The following is a 24099-nucleotide window of genomic DNA, read 5'->3' on the forward strand; positions in this document are numbered from 1 at the left end:
TGTATGTAAGTAAGTAAGTAGTTACCGATTTAACACCTAATGAACTATGTATGTAAGTATCTAGTTACTGACGTAACACCTAATGAACTATGTATGTATGTATGTATGTATGTAAGTAGTTACCGACGTAACACCTAATGAACTATGTATGTAAGTATGTAGTTACTGACATAACACCTAATGAACTATGTATATATTTAAGTAATATAAGTAAATAGCATTTTAATTTTAAAGTATGCAAAAGGACAGAAAGTTAAATGTTCAAAACTAGTAGTATTGAAACTGTGTTTGTAAATTCTACCATTAAGGCAAAAAAAAAAACGAAATAGTAGGTCTAAAATTATAGATTTTTTGTAATATTTGGTACAAATTAAATCATCTTGTCAACTTACCTAACTGATTAGATTGGTTTGAAACTGTTTGTTTTGGTACCTTGATTGGTATTAACGATGCTGTGTTATCGCCGAACTGATGTCGGTCCTTTTCTTTCTGGGACTTTTCATGTTTCATCACATCATTGTATGCCTGTTTATGTGATTTTGACAGTTTGTCTTTCACTTTTTTGACAATTCCTTCTGAACATTTTTCCATATTATGTTCATATATATTGCTCTCCTTCGATGAGACACTATTTTCTGGTCTTTTTACTTTATTGATATCTCTACTCTCGGTTATATCTTCAATAGTTGCTGATTTCATATGAGTTTTACTTTCCTTGTGTAAGTTCTTTGACTCATCCTTTTTACCTTTTTTTTTGTTAACATGAAGCTCTGTTGACGTTGAATTATCATTTTCATTATCATTTTTGTTCCCTGAATTTGTAGTGCAACCAAGTTTCAAGATCTTTGGTTTAGCTGTATCTAGACGCTTGACAGCAGTACTTTTGCTTAGTTTCCTTTTCATGTTCTGAACAAAATCTGTTGGTACTTGAAACAGTGATGTTTTTGCTTTTTTCTCCTTGCTACTCCTCTTAGACATATTATTTTCATGTTTGTTTCCACTATTTGATGGTTCCTGGTCATTTTCTGATTTTCTCTCTTTGTTTGGAGTTCTTATCAGATGAAAGTCTTCTAAACCAGTTCTTATCTTTCTACCAAACAATGAATGAACTGGTGGTGACTTCACTTTATCACAAGGACTAGTTAATTCATTAACAACTACTTTTACAGTTTTTTGTGTCTCCTCTTCGTTAACTTTGTCATTCAAGACTTTGTCAAATTTTACTAATTCTTTGTCTTTTTTGAGATTATCATTTTTTCTTTCCTTTGATGTTTGAGTATCTGTTAACTTTTCATTCAGATTGTTTTCATGTTTGCTTTTGTGATTTAAATTTGACCTTTTCTCTTTAATGCTCATGTGTTCTGTCCCTTGATTAATTGCTGCTTTTTTATGACATGTATTTTCATGCTTGGTTTCTTCATGAATTTTGTCAGATTTTGTCAACTTAGAATCCTCTTTTCTTAATCTTGCAACTTTATTTTCTGCATTAATTTTCTTTACATCACTCACTCTTAGAGGACTTTTATTCCTTTTCTCTGATTTCTTCTTGGTTACTAACTTATCAAATATGTTTTTGCCTTCTGCAATCTCCTTCTCAATGTCAACTAACTCTTTATCAGTAATGTCATGTGATTCTGTCACATGATTACCACATGTCTCTTTTACTGTTAGCTGATTGGATGAATTATGAAGTGATTGCCCTACAGATTTGGACTTGGATTTAATATTTATAAGTTTGTTATCACTAATTGAACTGTTATATGATAGGTCTAGATTTGACCTAGTTGAGTCATCATGCCAACTATCAACTGAGATATATTCCATACTACAATCAGACACTGCTTCTGATAGAAAAGTATCTTGAACTTTGTTGTGTTTACCATCAACACTTGTTGTCAGTTTAGTAGTTCCCTTTGACACACTGCTCCTTGATGTTTGAACACTTGAAACAGGTGATATGATCAAATCATTATGGCATACTGATGTTCTATAGGCAACAGGTGTAGATGTCACTTTATCATCAAATGTAGGACAAGCTACTGGACTTGCCGTTACATCTTTTAATAAAACATATGACATATGATTTGCATCTTTTACTAAATGATCAGACTTGGACATGTTCTGTTTTCTCTCGTCTTTAAAGACTTCTTTCCTTTGGTCCCTAGATATGTGTGACTTATCCTTTTTCTTATCAATATGTTTGGAATGCTTTTTGTTGCCAGACAAAGATGAACATTCAATATTTTTTTTGTCCGTAGATTTCCTATCTTTTGATTCCAACCCTTTCTCCACATCATCAGTTCTACATTTGTTAGAATATGGGTTGTCTTCATTTGTATGTTCATTACAATGTCTAAGAACACAGTCAACTTTTGTTTTCTTATCACATGATATGTTCTTACAAAGGTCTGATTTCTTCTGTCTATCATGTTCTACACCTCTACAGACTTCCTTGTTACTTACATCAACATGGTTCTCTAATTGACTTAGTGAGTTTACATTTGCTGGACTATTTTTCAGAAACCAGTCAATTGCCATGTCTATCTGAGCTTTACTTGGTAAATTTGGTGGTAGTAGAATAGGTTCACCATCAATTGTATTCATATGAACATTTCCATCATTGTTACCTACAAGCTGTTGGTCAACAGAATTTACAGCTTTGTTGTTGGTATTTCCTTTATTGTAAGACAGTTTACCTTGAGCACTATCTTTGCTTGCTGAATATGGAAATTTCTGAATCAATTTTTTGTGTCTCAACTTGTTAACTAACTTCCTAGAATGAGAAATGTTGGTGAAGTATGGTACACTTTGCACTTCTTCATCAGGAGGTATATATACACTACTTCTCCTAGAATGTGGTGAGGTTTGTGTAACTTCCTGTCCATCAGACACTATACTTCTGGATCCTGAGTACAGTGAATTAGTAACTTCCTGTCCACCAGACACTATACTTTTGGATCCTGAGTACAGTGAATCAGTAGTGTTAGTGGCTGGATGTGAAGATTGATGATGTTTATTCTCTACACAGTGATCAGACTGTATTGAACCATTGAAGTCTTCAGGTAAACTACTGTCAGAAGGTAAGTTGTGTTTATGACAGTCACTGACATTAGTTTTAACATTGTCATAAGTCTTTAAGGGATTAAAATTGTTTTGATTTTGTTCAGCATCACCCTGACCAATATCTTCCATTAGTTTGGGTTTTTTAACTACTGGACTTTTATTTTCTTCCAAAATAGATCTTTTGCCACCATTAGTAATTTGACTTTGACATATTTTAGATATTCCTTGTGCTATATTTGTCACTGACGAGGAGGAAGTATTCTTTGTTTTACCTTGAAAGCTTGTGTCAAACACAGAACTGTTACTATCACAGCCATCTATTGGTTGGTTTTCATTGTTATCTGACAGACTCTGGTCACGGTAGTAATGGAAACTCTCATTCTCATCCAGATTTAGCCCTTTCTTGTGAATATACATTCCTGGACCAATCTTATTTCGTAAATCATTTCTACTTTTGGTACTTTGTAAGTATTTATATTTGACCTTGATATCACTTAGTCCCCTTGGTTGGTCAAGAGGTTTCCGATTACCACAGTTTATTGAATCCGTAAAATCTATCTCATCTTCTTTTTCCTGATTAAGAGAATCGCTACAAAAAGATCTGTCATCCAATGTTTCAGCCAAATTTTCTGATGAACTTCCAATACAAATGATTTTATCATTTTCCCGTAATTGAGCTGACCACTGTTTGACAACTTTGTGATAGCCAGTAGCTCTTCGATTTTCTCTGTGTCTTCGTTCTCTACTATAACTTCTACAAGATCTATGTCTTGGTGATCGACTGTGTCTGTCCTGTGTTCTGTGTCTATGGCGGCTACGACCCCTACTACGATATTTATATGACCTATCTAGATTATCCTTCCTATTTGATCTTCCTCTACTACAACTCCTAGATTCTGATGGAGATTTGTCCCTACTTATGTTTTTATCAAAAGATCCATCATGTGCATTTGGAGATTGATTTTCTTGTTCATTGTCCTCACCAGATAAATGTCTGAACTTATTTGGATTTCCACCACCTCGAAATCCTCTATTTCTCCCTCTAAAGTAACATCCATGAGAAAAACCTCTATTGCCTCGGTAGGAGCCCCAACCACCCTGGTAGAAGTTCGGTTTATTACTGTATTGAGTCCATGGTTTAGTATTTGTGTTCTCAGTGTCTACATTGTTGCCCTTGGCTTGTTCGCATTGCTCTCCACCGTTATACTCCAAACTCATAGTCCTTCAAACTGAAAAACAGAAAAATCTTCATCATGAACATGAGCAAATGAATACTCCAGTTTACATTGTTACATGTCAATTAATGGATTCTAATTTCTATGATTACAGTTATAACTATCCAGTATGTACCATCTTACTTGCAACCAAAGTTTTTCACTTTGTTTTTGTTTATATTTGTTTGACTTGACCACAAAAAGATATATATAGTGGTACATACAAAATATATATATATAGTGTTACATACAGTAACATTATTTTTTCAACAGTAAAACAGAACTGGTGAAGTAAGACAAGAAACTGCTAGAAAATAAAAAAAAATATATAGCCATCAAAAGCATCCACTTACAAACTTCTAAACATCTGAATAGAGATACATGTACATGTAATCAAACACCATGTACATCCTTAGGGCATGGTCTATTTAATGTTATCAAAGAAAGGTGTTAATCTCCTTAAAGCTAAGGATTAAATTAATCCAGCTATGAATGATAAGAATGCTAATCCAGATAATAGCCTAAGGTGTCAAATATTGAATAACTTTTATCTACAAAGTAAACAATGGATTACATAACTAAAGTAGTTCATAGTTCATAGTTCATAATTCATTAGTTGTCATGGTAGCACAAAAATAATCATGGCCTCTGAAGGTAAATCCAGTAATTTATAAATGAGTTAATGCCCATGTGGTGTTCATGATACTATTAAATGATGAAATCAACAGTGATTGATTGTAACAACAAATTCAGAGTACAGGCCATCAGACAAATATACCCTGTTTGTTGTCCAATCGATGACCTTTGGACATTAAAGTCTTATTACAGTCAGATGTGACATTAATGATGATGTTGTCTGTCATTGTTGATATCTGTGGTAACTGGAACCTTTATCATATCATTTTTCATGTCATGTTTTGACTTAGTTTTCCAGTATCTTATTCCTGTCAGTAATAATCCACCAATTATTTAACTTTGTAATTATAATAGTTGTTTTCATGTGAGATGTTGAAGTCTGCCATGCCCTAACTATCCAACTTGTAATATAAATACTGTCTTATTATCATTGTGCACTTCTGGTTACAGACCACCAATTCAACCAATGAGCATTTGGAACGTACGCAAAAATAGTCCTACGCAGAAATTACCCCTGTTCCTCATAGTGCTGTGAAAAAAGTTCTCATCTTATTTAAAAAATTTAAACAGTTTCTGAAAGGAAAAACATTTCTGTACATTTTATAGGTGCATTTTGCTTCTTGTGATGTGAAGCCTAATCTCCATAATGATTTTTAAATATACCCCTATCTTGTGAAAACACTGGGATTTCCCATGCTATTTATAGACCCTTCACTTCCAGTGACCAGTACTGCACTGCAAGTCTGCTAACCCCACATGCCATTCTGAGGATTGTGAGCTGACATATGTAGAATCATGCTGATATATAGTCCTCTCCAGGTTAAAGTTAAGGTAAAGTCCAGAGAAGCCATTGAATATTGTGAAATTAGCATAGAAGCCTATGGAAAGTGGAATTAGTGGTTTTTAGCCTTAACTACTGGACAGACATCACTCCATGAAATGTTGAATATAAACTATATGATATTTATTGAGGTCTATCTACTTGTACTTTACAGTACTACTATGTAGGTGTTTACATATTTTCACTTACTATTAACTTAAAGGAAATCTTACACTATTTCAGTATCTGATGGTTCATGTAACTAATTCAAACATTTGGAAAATTTAGGTGGAAAATGATATGTTGTCGATATAATAAGAAATCTGTGAGCAATGGCTCACTAGTGATACCCTCAACTTCCAATCATGATATCAGGAACTTAAACGAAGTCCTCAGTAAACAGGAAGTAGTTTCAAATTTCTGAAAATGGATCCCGCCATACGGCATACATACAGAAATAATGTGTTAAAATTTCAAGTACCCTCCCCCCCCCCCCCCATCCCAAAAAGAAGTAAATAAAAAATGCACAAAAATATTGACACTATCAAGGTTACCTCAAGTTTAACTAAGTTTGTTGTCTTGATTTTTTACCCATACATTTCTATCTTGTTTAAAACACACTTTTCTGACAAGGTTACCAAGTAACTTAGTTGATCATCATAACAAATGGTCTGTTTTAAACAATTTTTAAACAAATAAAATTCCTTGGCCGTTTCCGGCTTTTTTTAAAGAGAAAAACTTCACAACACGGAAACATAAAATTTGACATTTATACAAATCGGATGGGCGCTTACTTCAATAGATATGAACAATTCACCAAAGTTTTATAAAAGTTAGTGAAAGTGTTTTTGAGTAATTGTGCGAAAACTTGAAAATTTCCCTTTTTTAAGTATAAAAATTCATAACACAGAAACCAAAAAAAAATGAAATTTATAAAAATCAAACGGGAGCTAACTTCAATAGATATGAACTATTCACCAAGGTTTCATAAAAGTTGAGGAAAGTATTTTTGAGTTATTTTGAAAAAACTTGAAAATCTCCGCTGTTTAAGTAAAAAAATTCATAACATGGAAATGAAAACTCTGAAATTTATAAAAATCGAAAGGCAACTTATGTCAATAGATATGAACAATTCACCAAAGTTTCATAAAAGTTGGTGGAAGTGTTTTTTTGAGTAATTGTCTGAAGTGTGGACGACAGAGAGACAGACAGACAACTGGACAACGGTATACCATAATACATCCCATCTTAGACGGGCATATAAAAATATGAAGTCAAAAATAAATAAAGTCCTCTGTAAACAGGAAGATGTTGTCGAATTTCCCACCCAATGGCATACCAACAGGTAGACCTTGTTAAAAATCTGATGTTGTGATGAGTAGTTGCTGAGAAAACTGTGATAGAAAAAATGTTACAGAAACAAGGACACACAGAAAAACAGAAACGCAGACATAAACAGACTCTATTGTGTCCTTTGGGGCAATTTATTTTTGTTGAAGTAAACTAAAAAACAAAGCCCTCATTATCTACAGATAAGTTTAACAAAGACTCCCTACATCAATTTGAAATTAAAAAGATAAAATACTATGTAAAATAGATACATACTTGTTTTTTCACTAAAGCCTCCAATTTTTTAGCACAATTTAACCATCAACTTTCGAAGAGTTTTATTACTAATTTCTTATTTCATTTCACATATTTTTGTAAATGCAGTTAGCCCAAAATAATATTGCCCATTTATCTGAACTTGTTAAATTATTTCAACTGAAAAGAATAATCAAGTTTTGGATGTAGTGTGAATCACCATCTGCCTTTCAATGGTATTGCAATATATCTGATTTAATGTATAACTGGTATTGTTACTTAAAATCAGGTGTAAAGTTTCACTGTAAAACTCTTGATTTGAATCTGCAATCAAGGACTTTATTATCAAAACATCTATTGTATATTTCAGGTTAGCACTCCATGAAAAAATAATTTTCAAAATTTATGCATTCTGTGAAAACAACAAACTGATAATCTCTTCCCGGTCAAATTTCTTCAAGCAGCAAAATGTATTGACAAACTCAGTTATTTCTTTTAAGTTTTATCTTTATTGAAAAGAAACAAATTGTTTAAAAGACATTACTTCTATTTATTATATTGATATAAAACAAAATATAAATGTTCACCTTTGTATCTTCTCTTAAACAGGCAATATCTTTATAACTGTATTACAGCTTGTGTTCATCTGGTCAGCAATATCATTAATTCCTACCATATTCTATGACAGTTTTATGGAACTATGACCAGCCATGTAACAGATGTACATTACAACATAATTGCATGTTATGAAACAGACACCATAAATAAAAGGAGTATTTATAAATTCTGTCAGCCTTCCAAATGATAGTAAATACATTTATGTAGATTGGTAGATGATAAAACTTTCCATGCTGACTCTGTCAGAGAATGTAAATCAACAATAAATTCAGCAAGATGAATGTTTGATTTATTTATGTTATCTGTGTTGATGATAGATAAGGTAACACTATGTGCAGTTATTTAATCCATCATCTTTAAACTCCTTCATTCAATACCTTTTCTTTATCCTTCAGAAATTTTCTTCCCAACTGTAGTAGAATATTATTTCTATTCATTAAATAGATAGTAACTATTTTTGGTTCATACATTATACTTCATTTTAGTTTAATGTAACTGCCTTGGAAAAGGAGAAGAAAAAAGAACTTGCACATTTTTACACAATTTATTATAAATTGAATACAAAAACATTTATTCCTCATATAAAAGAGAAAACATAACATACATGTACTGTGAATTGTAGTAACATACATGTACTATACTATGAATTGTAGTAACATACATGTACTATGCTTTGAATTGTAGTAACATACATGTACTATACTGTGAATTGTAGTGTGTCACATCACCATCTTTCATATCCACTCTCCAATATAATACACAACATCATGATGATTGGGGGTTTTTACGGTCTTGACTATCCTTACGGATTTCGCACGACTGCCCCCTTACGGCATGAACAACATGAACAAGCATTCTACTTTATATACCAAATAATAACGCCCTCTAGCACTGATCACATGACTTCAGATATGTTAATGACTGGTGTTAATTCCAATCAGTTTGTTTATAGATGTTTACTTCATACTAATCTATATGGTAGTCTCAGATTTAGCACTTTGATTAAATTGTCATCAGTAAAGTCAGATAGTGAATGTATGTAGTGCTGCAAATCAATTGTCATAAATTCAGTCAGTCAGTGATTGCCAGTGGTGATTGCATAGATGTATTGCATTTCATTCTATTACATGTGAAACCCACTTAAGTGCTCTGACTCTCTGCAAATCCAACAACAAAGCTTATACATTTTTGTAAATGATTTTAACAAAAGATAAAATAATTCACTAGACAGAAGAGGTCATAACAAGGGGATAACTGTATAAGAGGAGTATTTCTATTGGGTTATAGTCATTACCCCATCAATCACAATCTGACCTTCCCTATAGGGAACCTTGTGATTCAATATTTCATAGTGATCCATACACAATAACAGTTATTTTCCATAAAAAATGTGTATGTAAGGCCCAATTAGGGCCATAACTCCTTCATTTTACAGTTACAAAGTGGTTGTACCCTTTAGAATCATTCACAAGCCTTTTTTTAGTTATGGAATTTTATGACACAATATTATTGAGATCCTTACACTCATGATTCAAATTACTATAGTATTAATGAATGGCCTTTTCCATACTGACCCTGTGACATGCCTGAGGTATTAATAATGGCCAAGGATGGCTGTAATGGCTGGAGGCAACGCCAAGGGCCATTACAGCCATCCAAGGCCATTATTTATTAGTCAGAGTTCATCATTAATACATATGATTTCACCATAATTTAAAATAAGTTCATATCTCGATGAATCAAATATTTATGAAAATAAATCATGAAGATTTTGTTGTCTTTTCGAATAATCTCCCAAAAAAAACCATAAATTTATAGTACAAGATTAAACATATATACGATATATTCAATATACTCAGTCCCAGTACCATATTTCTGCAACTTGAAATCTCCTGATCCAATTAACTGAATTATTAGGTCACTCTAAATTTAAGTCATCACTTATTGTAGAAATGTACGCCATTTTGATTTTGTCCATAATGGTCCCATATGGTGTAATGCATGGCTGTGATTTGGTAATGATCGGCTGTAGGAATTTCCTGTTCATAGTGACCAGTTGTCGAAATTTTCGGTTCATAAAGAATGGGCATTTGTATACATATTGTGGTAAGTTGATTAATAATGTCTAATAAAATGCTTTGCAGCGCGCAGTAAGATGCTGGAAGAAGTCAAACCCTGTAAAGCTGAACAGATGAGGTCAAACTCTGTAACGCTGCTGAGGCAAATATGGACACAAAGCTTGACTGTGATTAAATATATAACAAAGAAAAAGAAGTTAACATTTATAATAAAAAAAACAAGAGGCTTTCAAACAGCCTGAATTGCAAACCTGACAAACCATATCCTATTAACTAAGTAAGTAAAAGTATCATGCTTTGTTACCATGTTCCACAAAAAATTGCTGAAAAAGAGCTTATACTGATGAATACTGTAAGTTCAAAAAAGAGTACCTAAGGCACTGCAAAATATTGGAAATGCCTTCAAAGTGTTTTTAGAACCAATGGAAAAAATTCGGCCAGAGGTCCCCTATGCCCTGTTATTCCATCAGGTCTGATGGGGCATTAGCCCAGTATACATTTGCTGAAAAGGAACATAAAATAATGTTAGACCATGGCTATCTAAAATTTTCATCATTCCCATTCATATCAGAAGACCATGTTTATTAATATAAACCATTTATCATTGAAATCAAAGCAAGAATATATATTAGCAGGAAATGGCCACCCAGAACCATCTTTCGATATCACCATTCAACTGATAGTTTCCTTAAGATGGATTCTGAGCAACTTTTGAAAATGGTTGTAAAATGGCAGCATTTTGAAAATGGCCACCAAAAAGTTAATTTCAATACTGCCAGTCAACAGAATATCATGTTTATCTCATGGGAAGCTTTCATTTTCATTATTCTTCTATAGTTGAGGAAAAAATATGACCTCTATGTTCTATTTTTAGTAAAACTATGTTTTTTGACTGATGAAAAATTCTAAATGATCAGTTTGTGCAGGAAACCCTAAAAGAATTATGCCAACTTTTATTAAATTTAGTTGCAATGTTGCAATTGGTTTCAGAGAGTTGTTCACATTAAAACAACGAAAAAATCTGTTTCAGGGGCCATAAATCCTACAACAAGCAACAAATCATTTTGGAAAGTTTGACAAAGGTCCGTCTTCTGATGGTGAACAATATTCTCTCATAATATAAACAACATTAAATTCAACGAATTTTGAGTTATTTGCAAAAACTGTATTTCAACCCCTTTGTTCTATTTTTAGTAACAGCTACCATGTTTTTCATCAATCAAAAATCCAAAAAGTCATTTTGTTAAGGATACTCTGAAAAACAGTAATACCAACTTTCATTAAATTGTGTACAGTAGATTGTGAGCAAAAGCATCAAAGAAGAGCAATAACTCCAACATGGATCAACAGATCTTCACATAACAGTATAGATCTCATCATACTGAACACTTTTACCCAAGTCAGAATGGGTTAAACCTAACAGTTTTGGAGATACATGTATATGCAAAATCTGCTATATGACCCCTGTTCTATTTCTAGTAACAGTGGCCATGTTTTTTCGCCGATCACAAATCCACAGTGATTTTGTTCAAGATACCCTAAAAAACATTTATACCAACTTTAATTGAATTCTGAATAGTAGTTTCTGAGGAGAAGAATTTTGAAAGCAAAAACATCAAAAACAACAAAAAATGTCAAACAAGAGACCCCCAGGAGCCTGAATCGTTCACCTGGTTAAAGTTTGTCCTTCAAGGACAATAAATTTAAAAAGGAGTTGTCTCTTTCTACCTAGTATAGTTTTTATAATATTGGCTAAAAACTGTAAAAAAACCGTCATTTTTTCATCTTTGAAGGGCAATAAATCTTACAAGGAGTCGCCTGACAACTCAATTGGCAAACCTCAGGTGACTCCACTACTCTTTCTCAATATGAGGAGGGTACAGACTGCCAAAGTTGCAACGAGTGCTGACAACTTTGATCCATAAAGACTTTTGAAGGCCTTATAATAAGGGTCATATCAGGCATTGAAAGAATTTGGCTAAACCTAAAGGTTTTGGAGATATATGAAATAAACTACTGTCTGACCCCTATGTTCTATTTTTAGTCACGGCAGCCATGTTTTTACAACCGATCAAAAATCAATAAAATTTCAATTCTATGCAGGATACCCCAAGGAACATTCACATCAAGTTTGGTTCCAATTATTCAAGCAGTTTCAGAGGAGAAGATCTTTTTAAAATTGTTAACGACAACGACGGATGACGACAGATGCCAAGTGATGACAATAGCTCACATGGCCTTTGGCCAGGTGAGCTAAAAGGGGCAACAACTCCAACATGGGTCAACAGATTTTCGCCAAAATTGAATAACAGATGGATCTCATCATGCTGAACACTTTTACCCCATGTAAGAATTTGGTTAAACCCAATGGTTTTGGAGATGTATGCAAAAACCTGCTATCTGACCACTATGTTCTATTTTTAGTAACTGCAGCCATATTTTTTAACAGATCAAAAATCCAAACAGTCATTTTGTGCAGGATATTCTGAGGAACAACCATTTCAGTTTCATCCAAATCCATTAAAAAGTTTCAGAGGAGAAGATGTTTGAAGAATTGTTAACAACGACAGACGACGACGGACACCAAGTGACAGCAATAGCTCACATGGCCTATGGCCAGCTGAGCTAAAAAACAATTAAAAAAAAGAACAGCATTCCAATGTCCCCAGTGTAAAAAATACATTTCAAACTTTAATATCACTGAAATTAATCTGTAATTTCTCATAGTACGACTACATACATACAATACAAGAGGCTCCAGGAGCCAGAATCGCTCCCCTGGTTAAAGTTTGTCTTTCAAGGGATATAAATTTAATAAGGAGTTGCCCAACAATTTTGATTCAAGACTTTGGTAGTACTTATCATAGGGATCATTTCAGTAATAGAAAGTTTCTTTCTATCTATTAGTTTTTAAGATATTGGCTGTAATCCTTGAAAAAAATACACCATTTTTCACCTTTCAATGGTAATAACTCTTACAAAGAGTCATCTGACAACTTTTATCCCTAAAGACTTTTGAAGGCCTTATAATGAGAATCATTTCAGCAATTGAAAGAGTTTGGCTAAACCTAACGGTTTTGGCCAGGTGAGCTAAAAAAGTGTGGAAAACTTTCACTGAAATTTTCTTCCAAGGGCCATAACTTCTGTAAAAATCACTCAACCATAACAAAAGTCAAACTTAATCTGTAACTCTTCATAATAAGGCTACATACCAAAAACAAACTTATTTGGTTGGAGCATTACCAAAAAAATGCAAAAAAACCCAGAGGCACAGACAGATGGACGCCTGACATTTTCATATCCCCATAGAACGAAAAGTTTCATGAGTATTTGCTTGAAGCATTTAGAAATTGTTTTGCAGTTATGGAAATTCTCCCTTCTTGTGAAGAAAGTTCAAAAACTAGAATAGCAGAAAATCCAAAATTCATTACACCAGAATGTGACAGGGTCTGGCACGGATAATAACTCCAAGATGTGTACACTGACTGCTATGTTTATTACAATAGTAAAAGCGAGGATCACAGAATATACAACATGTTCCGAATATATACTATTCAATTATATAAGACATATCCTTAATTCAATGTACATCTGGACATAAATCTGGACATAAACATCCCATGTGTCCAGTTAACCTGCCTTGCGTATGATTTACTGACCCATTTATTATTTGTGTATAATTAATTATTGGTTGTTCCATACCCCCAAGCATATATAATTCAATTTATAATTAACATGAACAATACTAATTCTTAAAGTCACCAACACATTCCTCCCTTTCTCAAAATAACAATTTAATCATTAATGTTAATGTCTAAGTACTGTTCTATCACAAGAAAAAAACATGTCATTAAAATGGGTACAACTACTACTTATTATGGTCCAAAATCTGTGACATGATGTCACATCCCACCCTTTTTTTATGAACTAAGTCCCATAACTCTAAAACTATAATATTGGAAATTTACTAAAAACGAAAGGGAGCTTCCAATGATATAAATAAACAATTCATCAAAGTTTCATTGACATTGCTGCAAGTGTTTTGGAGTTATAGTCTGAAAACATAAAATCACGACCATTTTGTACAAATTAAGTCTCAAAACTCATAAACAAAACAATTAGGTGAAATTAAAAAAATCAAAAGGGAGCTCATATCAACAGAAAGGAAAAAAATCCCCTAAGTTTCACAAAAATTTGTGGCAGCATTTTTTAGTAACTGTGCAAAATGTGAGTTACAGATGAACAGATGGGCAGATTGAGGGGCAGACACCAGGATACCATAATACATTCCATCTAGACCAGAAAAATATTGTTTGTTTTCCTTTAATTCTTAAATGGTTCATCTCTGACATTTGTGGTAAAATATACAATTTCATAGACATCTATTCACTCTCACTCAAGTTGTTTTCTGGAAATTTTGCATTTGTATAAAAACAGTGTAGTTAAAGTGACAGAATAATTTCAGTCACTTTTACATATTCAATAACATTTTATATATTGAATGATTGAAAAAGTTAACTTGCTGAACTAATTAAATAATTGAAATAGGAAATATAGCACAGTGATTACACAGTTCACCAAATGAAGTCTAAATCAGTACTTTGGTATAAAACAAAGCAAGAAAATGTATTGGCTATCTTTTTTAGTAAATTGAGGTGAAAACACTTTGGGCAAATAAAGATAAATTTTTTAAATAAATTTTTTAACTGTTTAATTCTAATATTTTCTCTGGTATGGACCAAACGAAACTATGCTGCATTAGTGTTTTCAAATGTAAGGAAATTAGTAATTCAGAATCCACTGTACATGCATGATTCCTTGTGGTCAATTTCATATGCAGATGGAAAATACATGCAAAGACCATTTATAAAACAAGTAGTTTTAAGTTCTACTGTGAAAGTATTTTAATTCATGGATAGCAATTTTCGTGAATTAGGGGAAAAACTGAAGTTCGTGGATTCTTAAATTTGTAGTTTCGAGGTTCTCAGTATAATCATTAATGGAAATCTCCTTTTCATTGGGAACCTAATTACATGGTTTGGCTTACCCATGAAAACCTTGAAAATTGGTAACCCACGAATAACAGTACTTTCACAGTATATCTTTTTTGTTTTTTTATTTTCAGCTTTTTCAGTTTAAAAAAAATTGAAGTATAACAATTATAGGGTTATCTTATTATTAAAAGAAACGTAGCAACACAGTTAACATGGGAAATAACCTTCTCCATTTGGTTTTACTCTCTGAACTTTTTCATAAGTGCATCTAAATCAGCAAATACTTAATTGACAGTCAAGTAAGATTTAAAAAGCCTTTTGAAACCACTTAATAGTGCATAGTTGGCATTTGTAAACTTGTAAGACACACAAAATGGAATAATCTGATTTCTTCCCTTTTGTGAAAAAGAACCACTTTTTTTAATTTTCAAACTACATGTTGATCAATGAATCGGTTGTTCAAGAAGTTCAAATGAATTTGAAAACAATGAATGATTTTGTATTCTATGTACTGGAGAAGATGTCTTGGTAAATGTGTCTTAGGATCTAGTGAATAGTTCATCAGGTACTGACTTGAACTGAGATAAGGGTATGAACAGTTCATCAGGTACTGATTTGTACTGAGATAAGAGTATGAACATTTCATCAGGTACTGATTTGTACCGAGATAAGGGTATGAACAGTTCATCTGGTACTGTTTTGTACTCAGATAAGGATATGAACAGCTCATCAGGTACTGATTTGTACTGAGATAAGGGGATGAACAGTTCATCAGGTACTGATTTGTACTGAGATAAGGGGATGAACAGCTCATCAGGTACTGCTTTGTACTGAGATAAGGGGATGAACAGCTCATCAGGTACTGATTTGTACTGAGATAAGGGGATGAACAGTTCATCAGGTACTGATTTGTACTGAGATAAGGGGATGAACAGCTCATCAGGTACTGATTTGTACTGAGATAAGGGGATGAACAGCTCATCAGGTACTGATTTGTACTGAGATAAGGGGATGAACAGTTCATCAGGTACTGATTTGTACTGAGATAAGGGGATGAACAGCTCATCAGGTACTGATTTGTACTGAGATAAGGGGATGAACAGCTCATCAGGTACTGATTTGTACTGAGATAAGGGGATGAACAGCTCATCAGGTACTGATTTGTACTGAGATAAGGGGATGAACAGTTCATCAGGTACTGATTTGTACTGAGATAAGGGGATGAACAGCTCATCAGGTACTGCTTTGTACTGAGATAAGGGGATGAACAGCTCATCAGGTACTGATTTGTACTGAGATAAGGGGATGAACAGTTCATCAGGTACTGATTTGTACTGAGATAAGGGGATGAACAGCTCATCAGGTACTGATTTGTACTGAGATAAGGGGATGAACAGCTCATCAGGTACTGATTTGTACTGAGATAAGGGGATGAACAGTTCATCAGGTACTGATTTGTACTGAGATAAGGGTACGAACAGTTCATCAGGTACTGCTTTGTACTGAGATAAGGGGATGAACAGCTCATCAGGTACTGATTTGTACTGAGATAAGGGGATGAACAGCTCATCAGGTACTGCTTTGTACTGAGATAAGGGGATGAACAGTTCATCAGGTACTGATTTGTACTGAGATAAGGGGATGAACAGCTCATCAGGTACTGCTTTGTACTGAGATAAGGGGATGAACAGCTCATCAGGTACTGCTTTGTACTGAGATAAGGGGATGAACAGTTCATCTGGTGCTGCTTTGTACTGAGATAAGGGGATGAACAGCTCATCAGGTACTGCTTTGTACTGAGATAAGGGGATGAACAGCTCATCAGGTACTGCTTTGTACTGAGATAAGGGGATGAACAGCTCATCAGGTACTGCTTTGTACTGAGATAAGGGTACGAACAGTTCATCTGGTGCTGCTTTGTACTGAGATAAGGGGATGAACAGCTCATCAGGTACTGATTTGTACTGAGATAAGGGGATGAACAGTTCATCAGGTACTGCTTTGTACTGAGATAAGGGGATGAACAGTTCATCTGGTGCTGCTTTGTACTGAGATAAGGGGATGAACAGCTCATCAGGTACTGCTTTGTACTGAGATAAGGGGATGAACAGTTCATCAGGTACTGCTTTGTACTGAGATAAGGGTACGAACAGTTCATCTGGTGCTGCTTTGTACTGAGATAAGGGGATGAACAGCTCATCAGGTACTGATTTGTATTCGAGAAAAAAGTATGTTGAAACAAACTACAGCTGTATCACAAATTAGGGTGCCTTGAAACATACCATCACAACTGGAAAAGTGTTTTACTATTTAAATAAAAGTTGACACTTTACATTACCCTGCATCAATATTTTTGATTGGTGTACATAGTTCACTTACAATTTATTGCTGCTTTGGTTATTTGGACAAATTGTTTTATCCAATGGTCGAGTGGTCAACACAATGCAGAATTGTACAAGTAGAATTAGTGGTTTCTAGCCTTATCATACTTTCCCCGTTAGTGACACAGGTATTATTAAATCCCATGGCTACATGTTTTCATTTTGTGACAAATTGTTCTCCCCAAAACGGACCATTGTTGTAACATCATATATGTTTACTGAGTTTAAATCTACTTCTTTTTCAATTTTGAAGGGATTTTTTTTATTTCCTTACATCATAAATAATGCAAAATTGTAAGCATATAATTCTGGACAAAAGAGGGAGAGCTAAGGAGGCTTTAGCTCTCCCCATCCTATGTCTCTTAAAACTAATCATCATCACCATAAAATTAAGTTACAAATTATATAAATCAGTTTTATCTCTTACAACTATAGGTGAAACCAATTAACATGTGGTAGAATCTGGTACGGATGAATAATTCCAAGACAAGTAAAACTGACTGTAACGTTTATTACAAGAGTAAAAGCGAGCTCTCTGAATATACAACATGTTCAAATATATATACTATTCAATTATATAAGACACATCCATCAATCAATGTGAATCTGGACATAAACATTCTATGTGTCCAGTTTACCCGTACATGTTTACCCGTACATGCATATAATTCAATTTATAGTTAACATAGACAATATTAATTCTTAAAGTCATTATACATTCCTCCCTTTCTCAACAATAACAATTTAATCAATAATGTCTAAGTACTGTCCTATCATAAACACCAAGTATGTGTATATCTGGTCAAATATGTTTGAGTCCATTTATTTCGTGTCAAATGACCCCCACCCCCAGAACGTTTAGGACTACTGAAGCATGTGTTTTGATTCATGTACATGTACCTTATGAACAGATGCATGTGTGTAAATGTCCAATGAAAAGGTAAAGAACTTTTTATGAGCAACTCGGCGGGTGTTTCTAGAAAAGGAGAGGACGCTTACCCTACCGGTACACCTGGTCCATGCTCCCAATTTTTAGTAGACTCCGAGTTGCTCATTTACTTTTGTTACTTTGTATGTATGATTTTATTTACTTTATGTTCTTTGTTGTGTATGTCTGTTTTCCATGTCTGGTCTTTGTCCCTTGATTACATTCTTTTGATTACCGCTATAACCTTGGTTCCCTTGAATACTCTTTGACAGGTGAATGAATGGCTGCAAACTAAAGGAACTATAAAGCAACTCATAAGTAATAAAGAAATGACAATTGCCTAGAACATAATGTGAATTGGAAAATAAAGCCAATTTTACATCAAGACTTTTGATTTTAGTAACTTATCGAAGGCTTGTCTTGTGAGACATTTTGAAAAGAGTCGATGTCAAGCACTTGATCTGTATATTTTAATTTACAACATTCATTCAATCCCCTGTACCATCCTTTGAATATTGGAGTGGCAGATTCAGGAGGGGCAAAGGGGACATTCACGCCCCATTTTATTGAAAAAATGTATATTTCAGCATGAAATCTTGATTTTCCAAAAATTTTACTGACCCCCCAAACAATCATTTGCCTCCTCTGCTCCGCATTAAGGCCATCTAATCACCCCACTTTGTTGAAAAGTAAACAAGTTCTTAAAAAGTCTGAAATTTGGTCAGCTCCCCCAGCTGACCAAAGTCAGGATCCGACGCTGCCTATAATCTATGTTATTAATCAAATGCAAACTTAAACTGTTTTACCTTTAAAACATGATTTCCACTGAATTTTAGAAAATTAAAATTATAACTGACAGATCTAGGTAAATAAGAAGAGAGGTCATGGGGTTAATCAGTATGGGATTGTTTGAATGCTGACAGATTAATGGAAACCCAAAATATTATTCAGACATGTTAAATAAGGTTAAATACTTGTCAGTTTCTAATCTATATGTCAATGTAATTACTGAAACTATAACACCCCTATCAACAACTCCAAAGATGAAAATGCCCCTAGTAGCACTTTGTATCAACGTTTACACAATTTTTCAAAGCAATTACCTTATTTCATTTCACACTTTATTTATTTTCAAGAAATACTACAGGATTTTACACAACACTGGTTCAACAGCTAAGTACATTGTACGCGTATTCACAACAATCTGATGTGTAACAGACTCTGTAATCATTGTATTCGAATAAAATAAAAATGTCTGCATGAGAATTTGCATGAGACTAACACATTTTGAGGCTGATCTGGTGACATTTCCCTTAGAGTGTTTTTGAGGCTGATCTGGTGATATCTTTTTTTGATCTTTCAAAATTTTGCCAAATCTCATGTAGCTGCGCAGCCCAGCTGAATAAGTCAACAATGTTTTTAGAGCATAATGTAATGTATTAGTTTTGCAATTTTTAAAATAACAGTAACATCACAAACAAGATTAACTTTCTCACAGTATCATGCAATTATAAACACTGGAGCATAGATGTATGGCACTGACCACCGGTAGTTTTTGTCTATTTACCATCTTACTATTAGATTAAGAATAAGAAATTTTATAGCCATTATAAATGACACTATAATGATTAAGGTTATAGGATAGGAGTATATTGTGGGAGGAGTTAGTAGCTCCAATAATGAGACCAGAGAGAGATAGAGCTTTAACATCAGAGCAATTAACATCTATAATATATTAGAACATTAAAATTACTCTAATAAAAAGTGAACTTTATTTTTGGACTTAGTATTGTTGCAGCAAAAAGAGTGACGGTGACCAAACATGCAACACAATACAAAAAACTCTCACAAAGTTAATTACATTCACATACATGTACATAACATAACAATAATAATTCAAATGACGTAAAAAGACTTCAAAAGATATTTGAAACAGCTAAAGTCTAACCCAGTGATAAAGTTTTCATAAATGACATATGACATATCATAAATCCATCAATTCCCATATGACAAATGGTGCAGTTTTTCATAGAGTGAGTTCAAAGGTCATCACCCAAAAACAAGTTCAATTTGTTAAGCATTTAGCCATTTTACTATATATTCAATATTCTTGATACTAGAAATTAAAATTTTTAGATTACAAAACATCATTTTCTGATATCTGATACCAGAAATTTGATATTCAGTTATCAAAAAATAGATTTTCTGTTATCCAAAAATAGATTTTCTAATATCCAAAAATAGGTTTTTTGAATTCTGTTTATTTGTAGAAGAAATTCTATAAATCAATAAATAAGAACTATTTTCTTATATCAAGAAAAATCATAATCTGATATCAAATATCAGATAATTTAGTGATATCAGAAAATCAAATATGAAATTGATAAAAATATACATCTAATAAATTGTTACATTGCCCATAGTTTAGCCAACAAAACATTTATTTTGATCATACTGGATATCAAGGTATAATTTTCTGACATAAAAAATTTGATTCTCAGTGACCAAAAACATATAATCAGAACATATGTTTTTTGTTATCCATTTTCAGATATCAGAAATTTCTTTTTTTTTTTGTTTACATCAACAAATAGAAACTATTTTCTGATATACTGGTAACAAGATTGCTACACAGTCACATGTCCCCTAAACTGCAAGAAAGATGAAGTGCAAATGTCCCATAAGTTAACTCCTGTAAATTTTGTAGAATCAAAATGGCAGTGCAGTATGATCAACTAATATGTGACTATACTTAAACAATCCTGCTAAATTTGAACAAATTATGTATAGAGGTCTACAATGAGTTGCATCCCGAATAACTCCCATAATATTTGTAAACAAAATTGTGGCTCAATATCATCAACCACAAATAGTGACTGACAATCTTACAAATTTTGAACAAAATCCAAGAGCAGATTCTTTGAAGTTGTGTGTACAATGTCAAGTGTGAAGAAGGAATGCACAGGCACACAGACACCGGCATTTGTATGTCCCTTTTAGCATTCCCTGGGAGGGTGAGGACAAAAAATATATGATTTTTTTATTTCAGAAAATCAACTATGAGATTGATAAAAGTATTTAATAAATCATAAAATGTTCCCCACAGTTTTGCAAACAAAGCATTTATTTACATGTTGCCTTCCATCAAAAAATACAGAATGCATACAATTTGGAATTGAAAAGGGAAAGGGCAATACATGTAATTACAACTGTAATGTGTCACTGCATCATAAACTATATGTTTACCTATGTATAAATCATAAACTATATCTGCCTCATATCTTGACCTATACTTAGAAATCGATGGTAAAGGAAAACTACTCACCGAACTTTATGACAAATATGATGACTTTTCATTCAGAATTGTCAACTTTCCTTTCATCTGTGGCAACATCCGTTCAGCACGTGCATATGGAGTGTTCATATCAAAACTCATCCGTTATGCCAGAGCTTGCCGAAACTACACAGACTTTTTGTATCGCGCTAGAACTCTAACAAATAGGCTTGTGGAACAAGGTTATGTTGCTACAAGATTGAAGTCATCACTACAGAAGTTTTATGGTTGTCATCATGAACTCGTGGATTGTTATGGTGTATCCATCTGCACAATGAAAACTGATTTATTCAACAGGTCATAGTTTTCCTTTCCTCGTTTGTCTACCCAAGGACTTGACTTTTTTATGAGCAACTTGACGGGTGTTTCTAGAAAAGCAGAGGACACTTACCCTACCAGTGCACCTGGTCCATGCTCCCAGTTTTTAGTGGAGTCCAAGTTTCTCATTTGCTTTTGTTACTTTTTTATCAATTAAGTAGCCAAAACCAAGTTTCTTTATCCATAATTTAATTGTTGTTATCCATTTATTTCAATCCAGGATATTTGTATATATTTTGTTTACCAGTGTATTCGCAGAATTGGAAATATTTTCCCAAAATTATATGGCTAGTATTTTTACTTTCTCTTGTAAAGAGTGTCTATTAAGCTCAGTTAAGCATGCAACATTTGTTGCTTTACTATGTATTCCTAAAATTTCTTTAATAAATTTGATATGTAAGTGTTCAAATGGGTCAGTATCATTAAGATTGCAATATGCACCCCACACTTCACATCCATATAATGTAATTGGACTTACAAGTGAGTCAAACAGTCTTCCCAATAGATAACTAGCATTGTTAAGTCCCATGGTTTTCTTAATTTTGAACCAGGCTCTGCGGCCTTTTTCCATTAATAGTTTTGTGGACACATTTATATTACAGTTGTATTCAAAAGTTATTCCAAGACAGCAGTATGTTTTTACAGTTTCAATACAGGTATTATTCATTTTAAAACTGTTTAAATGGGTGTTCCCATTTGAACTGAAGACCATTATTTTAGACTTTTGTTCTTATACGTCTAGTTTCCATGATGAACAATTTTTTTCTAATACGTCTAGAGATTTTTGTAGACCACTTTCTGTGTTGGGCAGTAAAATAATACCGTCTGCATACAAAGGAGAATTAATAGTAATATCACCCAGAACAACTGGATCAGTTTGAGATTCATTTAGATTTGTAACAAGTTCATTGATATATAGATTAAATAAAATGGGGCTAAGAACATCCCCTTGTTTTACTCCACACCTTGATACAAATGTTCTACCTAAGCCTTGTTTGAACTTGATTCTGCAACTAGGGTCTCTATACATTGAATATAATATATTAAAAATTTGGGTAGGGAATTTATTTTTACAAAGTTTATAAAATAAACCTTCTTGCCATACTGTGTCGAAAGCCTTTCTTATATCTATAAATGCTGCTAAAAACTTCCTTTTTCTTTGTTTTATATGCATCGCTTATTGACTTGATTGTAAAGATGTGGTCAGTAGTTTTCTTTAAATCCAATTTGATTTTCGCAAATGAGATTATTACTATTTATGAATTTCATGATTCTAGTTAATATAATTTTATTCAAAAGTTTTCCTAGCTTGGAAGTTAATGAAATTCCTCTGTAGTTTGAAGGGTGATTTTATCTCCTTTTTTTGTGTATCAAAGAAATGTAGCGTTCGTTCCATTTTTTTGGTAAACACCCCTCTTTAGAATATTATGTTAAAAAGTTTTTGAAGTGGTTTTTTAAGTTGATGTATATCATATTTAAGCATTTCATTAGAGATTAAGTCACTTGAAGTAGATTTAATATGTAAATATATATAATTTGTAAATGGAACAAAAATACAATAGAGTCTACTGGATTTTCAATTATCTCCTAAGAGCAGGCAGATTTGAATGAATAATTACACATTTCATAGTATAGACCCATAAAACAACTTAATTACAAAAATAAAAACATGTAGCCTTTTTTGGGGTGTATCGCATTTTTCAGATTTTGCATGATTCTTACAAAGACAGCTACTTTAAAAGTCCTAAATATTTCACACTATAACTTTCAGCTATATCTGCTGAAATATGGCAATAAACATTATAGCGAGCGCTGTGAAGCGGTGTGAACTTTACTGTTAATATGTGTACTTTCTAAATTTCCCTTAAGGTTCCCCAATATACCAATGAAAAAAAAGTCATGTCCTGTAAGTAAAAAAAAGTTACTGTCCTTACAGAGAAAATTCATTAATTCCTTCAATCAAACAAATAAAAAAATAGAGGTTAAGATTACGTTTCAGTAAAAATAAATTCATCTTTTCTGATAGTTTTCAAGTCTTTTTCTAATTTGTTCTACTTATTTAAAGAAGTGAATGTTATGTTTATAAAAACTTCAGGAAACCAGTGGATGTATGTACGTGTATTTCAGCTGT

General features: G+C 33.1%; 1 protein-coding gene across 4 annotated transcripts in view; it reads right to left on the minus strand.

Moving 5' to 3' along the window:
* Positions 1-24099, minus strand: part of LOC148618447 (uncharacterized) — a 47148-nt gene that overhangs the window by 20875 nt on the left and 2174 nt on the right. For all 4 annotated transcript variants that reach the window (XR_015921378.1, XR_015921377.1, XM_088577398.1 and 1 more), the window contains exon 2: positions 393-4292. Coding sequence is in view for 2 of the 4 variants with exons in the window: in XM_088577398.1 (XP_088433524.1) it covers positions 393-4281 (3889 nt within the window). In the remaining 2 variants the exon portion in view is untranslated. The remainder of the gene's footprint in view (positions 1-392; positions 4293-24099) is intronic.

The sequence above is a fragment of the Perna viridis genome, chromosome 4, assembly GCF_037379345.1.
Source record: "Perna viridis isolate PV_CMFRI_1.1 ecotype Kerala chromosome 4, ASM3737934v1, whole genome shotgun sequence".
NCBI classification, from domain to species: Eukaryota; Metazoa; Mollusca; class Bivalvia; order Mytilida; family Mytilidae; genus Perna; species Perna viridis.